At 46.5% G+C, this 4,181-nt stretch overlaps 1 protein-coding gene across 4 annotated transcripts in view; it reads right to left on the reverse strand.

Annotated features, from left to right (window-relative positions):
* Stk38 (serine/threonine kinase 38) overlaps positions 1-4,181 on the reverse strand; it is a 38,713-nt gene that overhangs the window by 5,277 nt on the left and 29,255 nt on the right. For all 4 annotated transcript variants that reach the window (XM_029533034.1, XM_029533036.1, XM_021221106.2 and 1 more), the window contains exons 8-9: positions 3,563-3,665; positions 1,482-1,543 (exon numbers count right to left, since the gene is read on the reverse strand). In XM_029533034.1, the coding sequence (XP_029388894.1) occupies positions 1,482-1,543; positions 3,563-3,665 (165 nt within the window). The remainder of the gene's footprint in view (positions 1-1,481; positions 1,544-3,562; positions 3,666-4,181) is intronic.

Consider the following 4,181-nt stretch of genomic DNA (forward strand, 5'->3'; position numbering starts at 1 on the left):
GAGGCCAGCCTGGTCTACAGAGTGAGTTCCAGGACAGCCAGGGCTACAGAGAAACCCTGTCTCGAAAAAACAAAACAAAACAAAAACGAAAAACAACAACAACAAAAAAGAAGTAGGCTCTACAACTGAATGAGCCTTCCTCATTCTGCTCCACTGTCTGAAAGGACACATCTAGCTCAGTGCTGCAGGTAACACTCCACACTCGAGACTCAAGCCCTGAGGGGACAAGCCCAGTTAATAACAAGGCAAGTTAAAAACACACTGAGAGTCTAAGTCAGCACTTTACTAGGTAATGTGCCCGTAACACATAGACCTGCCGTGTTATTACTGTGTACATGACAAGCAAAGTGCTGCCCTTCCCACACACGTGACCATAATATACACGTGACCACCTTTACAGAGCACAGCTCATGTTTAGTCTTCATGTATGAACAAACCAGCAAATCATCTATTAAGAATAAATGCTGCTGTGGCTGGAGAGTGGGCTCAGTGGGTAAGAGCACAGGCTGCTCTTGCGGAGGACCTGGATTTAACTTCCAGAATGCACAAACACCTTTAACTCCTTCCAGGGGATTCTATGTGCGCATGTGTGTGCGCACACACACACACACACACACATACACACACACACACAGGAGTTCTGGTCCAACAAGATGGCTCAGATGGTAAAAGCACTTGCCATGAAGACTGATGACTGGAGCTCAAGCCCCATAAACCACAAGGTGGAAGAGGCTTCCTGACAACACACACAGATGAGTGTGCACACACAAAAGAATTAAGACTGAAGTTTTCTTAGTAGTAATTCAGTGGTGTATGTACCCTCTTTAAATAGCTTTCAACATACTATCACGGTAAATGTAATAAGGTTACTTACTTACTTTCAAGTTTATGGGGCATAATTTTGGATGTGTGCACAGTCAAACACAAACATTTTTTTTCCCCAAGACAGGGTTTCTCTGTATAGTCCTGGCTGTCCTGGAACTCACTTTGTAGTCCAGGCTGGCCTCAAACTCAGAAATCCACCTGCCTCTGCCTCCCAAGTGCTGGGATTAAAGGCGTGCACCACTACTACCCTGCTAAACACAAACATTTTTAAATACCCCCTCCAGTTCTGACTACCAAATACTTGTCTACCACAAAGTAAGGCAAGGCAGGCAGATGAACAGGAGTCCTGACTTGCCTCCGAGGATCAGCATTATAAGTTTAAGAGACAATGCTTTAAGATGGGCATGGTGGGATAGTCATAATCCCCTAGTACATTGGCAGACTGGAGAGGATTGGGAGAGGGGTGTATTCAAAGCCAGCTTCAGCTATAGCCTATAACCTATGCTATAGGAGACTTTATACCAAAAAGCTGCTCTAAGTTCAAGGCATTCCAGGTAAGTGACTATTACTGAGCCTCAGTCCCACACCATTAGCATTCTTTTTAAAACTCACTCAGACTGGTTTATAGTACCCCAGAAGCCTCCTGTATTACTTACTAGTTGGCGTCGGTTTCTTTTCCAGGTCTCTGCTTTCCTTTTGGAATTCATGTTCTGAAAAGCTAAAAGTAGAGAGTTCAAGTCCTAATCAAAATTCAGAAAAAAATTCAGTGGCACTCTGGCACTAGCCAGACCATACATACACCCATCAAACATTCTGGGTAGGGCCAGGCGTGGTAGCGGGAGGCAGAGGACAGCAGATCTCTTTGAGTTTTAGGCCAGCCTGGGATACACAGAGAGAGCCTATCTCAATTCAACAAAGTAAAACAAACACACACAGCCAATCAGCTCCAGGGTGACTTGCTCTGTCAGCCCAAATGTAAGCTCTAAACCCAGCAGCTCCGAGAGAATCAGTGGAATTGTGACTAGTTTTATGTGGCTCATACAGCTAGAAAGGACAGACAGGCCTTATCAAAACTGTAGATGTAGGACCCCCTCACCGGGGCCCCAGGTCACGGGAGTCAGGGTGTCCCAAGACAAACACGAGAGAGACCATCTTGTTGCAAAAGCACGAGGCAGTTTAATGGCGGAGCTCCGGGCCGATGCATACCTCACACAGGACATAGAGGAATCGACCCTGAGACTCAAAAGCTAAGGGTTTTTATAGGGAGTTATAGGGAGAGGGTTGGGGGATTTTTGGGGAACTTGGTGCAGATTCACACAATTGGCTTAATTACAAGTCAGTAGAATAATACATGNAGGTTATAGCATCAACAATTCCAGGGAGGGTCAGTGAGACCCAGGCCGCCAGATGGCCAATGAGTCAATCAAAAAAATAACCCAAAACAGTTCCTGTGTTTATGTCTATCCTTGGGGCCACCCATCCTCAGGAATGTCCAAACAAGGGGCTCTCCTGGACATGCCTGGACTTGTTATTGTAATATCTTCAGCTAGGCCTTCAGGGCCTGTCAAGTCTCAGGCCTTCAATTTCTAATATTGCCCTATTTGTCTCATGTTATACTTTTGGCTATAAGTTCTTTGCTTTTCTTGAATTCAATCCCTTTCATAGAGAAGGAATCGCAAATGTATCTCAACTGGAAATTGATTTATGGGCCTTGTTTGGCTCTGGGTTTTGGTAATGGTACTGGTACTGGTGAAGAAGGCAACAGGGCCTTCTGCGTGCGAGGCAAACAGCCTGCTACCGAGCTACAACCACGTCCTTTCTATTCTCCCTCACCCCGTCTCTATGTTCCCTTTTCATACTTATTCAAACATAGTTTGCAGCACTGCAGAAAATCCAGATCAACTCAACCTGAATCTGTGTGGATGGGCCTGATCCAAGCATACAGACGATGACACTCACAGTTCCTAAAGTTGATCAAAGAGCTAAGAGCAACAAGTGGACTCGAGTTAGGTGCACTGTGAGTTTTCTAGGATGAAGTGAGCTTCCTGTGTTCATGTCTCTGCAGGTACACACGGAGGTGTGTGCACACAGGTGTGTACCTGTGTATGTGTGGGGCAAGAGCTCATGTAGCATTTCTCAGGCGCCAGCCACCTTTCTTCGTTCTTTTCTCTCTTCGTTCAGTGGCCTGGAACTTGCCTATTTAGGCTAAGATGGCTGGACACTAGTCTGGGGGTCCCCCCGTCCCCCTCCTCAGTGCTGAGATCACTGCTGTGCGCCTTCCTTCATGTCCGGCTCTTTATATGCATCCTAGGAATCAAACCCGGGTCTTAACGCTTGCAGGGCAAAAGCTTTACCCACTGAGTCATCTCCTCAAGCCTCAACTGTGACTTTACTATACTTTCCTGTGTTCTGATACTGCTCAAGTAGAAAGACAACACTAGCAACCAAACTATTCTCAAGCTGTTCTGAGCACTTTCATCTTGTCACTGCTTGCTGCTTGTACCATGGTCACTCCAGCACCTTCCTAGCAGAGTTCTGTCCTCAACTTCTGCATTAGCACAACTGGAAGCACTCATCTTGCCTAGTCAGACAGCATGGGCAATACAGGAAAGTACTGGATCTCTTCTGTACACTGCTGGGAGACTCTCTCAGGTTTCCTGAATAGTTTGGTCACCATGGAAATCACTCACCCACCAGGTTAAGGACCAGGGCAGGTAATATCACTGTTCAAACTTACTGAAATCACTGGGCAGGCTGTGGTTCAGGTTCCTATAAAATTCTGTTCTGTGTGCTTTTTTCAGGCCTGTACAAAGGCCAAAGTCGGAAAGTTTCACATGGCCCTGTGGGGAAGGGGAAACAAGGGATGTGTGGAAGGCACGCCTGGACAGGCAGACATTGTTACCTTCCAGCACCAGTTACACCTCCCACCAACAGACTGCTCCTACCCAGCTTACTACAAGGAAAAACACATAACAACAAATTTAAACAGACTTCCAGCCAAGTGGGTGGCCCACGTCTTTAATTCCAGCACTTGGGAGGCAGAGGCAAGGAGATCTGAGTTTGAGGCCAGCCTGGTCTACAAAAAGAGTTCCATTTCAGCCAGAGCTACCTAGAGAAACCAATTAAACACTGAAGCCGGACATGGTAGCCCATACCTTTAACTGCAGCACTGGAGATAGAAGCAGGTTGATTTAGGCCAGCCTGCTCTACAGTGAGACCTGTCTCAAAAACAAAAAAATCCCAACCAGAAACCACTGGTCATGTTTCAGTTATGAGACCACACATTACATTTCTTCTTTGTGCCAGATGGTGGTGGCGCATGCCTTTAATCCCAGCGCTTGGGAGGCAGAGGCAGG

This window comes from Mus pahari, chromosome 21 (assembly GCF_900095145.1).
Source record: "Mus pahari chromosome 21, PAHARI_EIJ_v1.1, whole genome shotgun sequence".
Classification (NCBI taxonomy): Eukaryota; Metazoa; Chordata; class Mammalia; order Rodentia; family Muridae; genus Mus; species Mus pahari.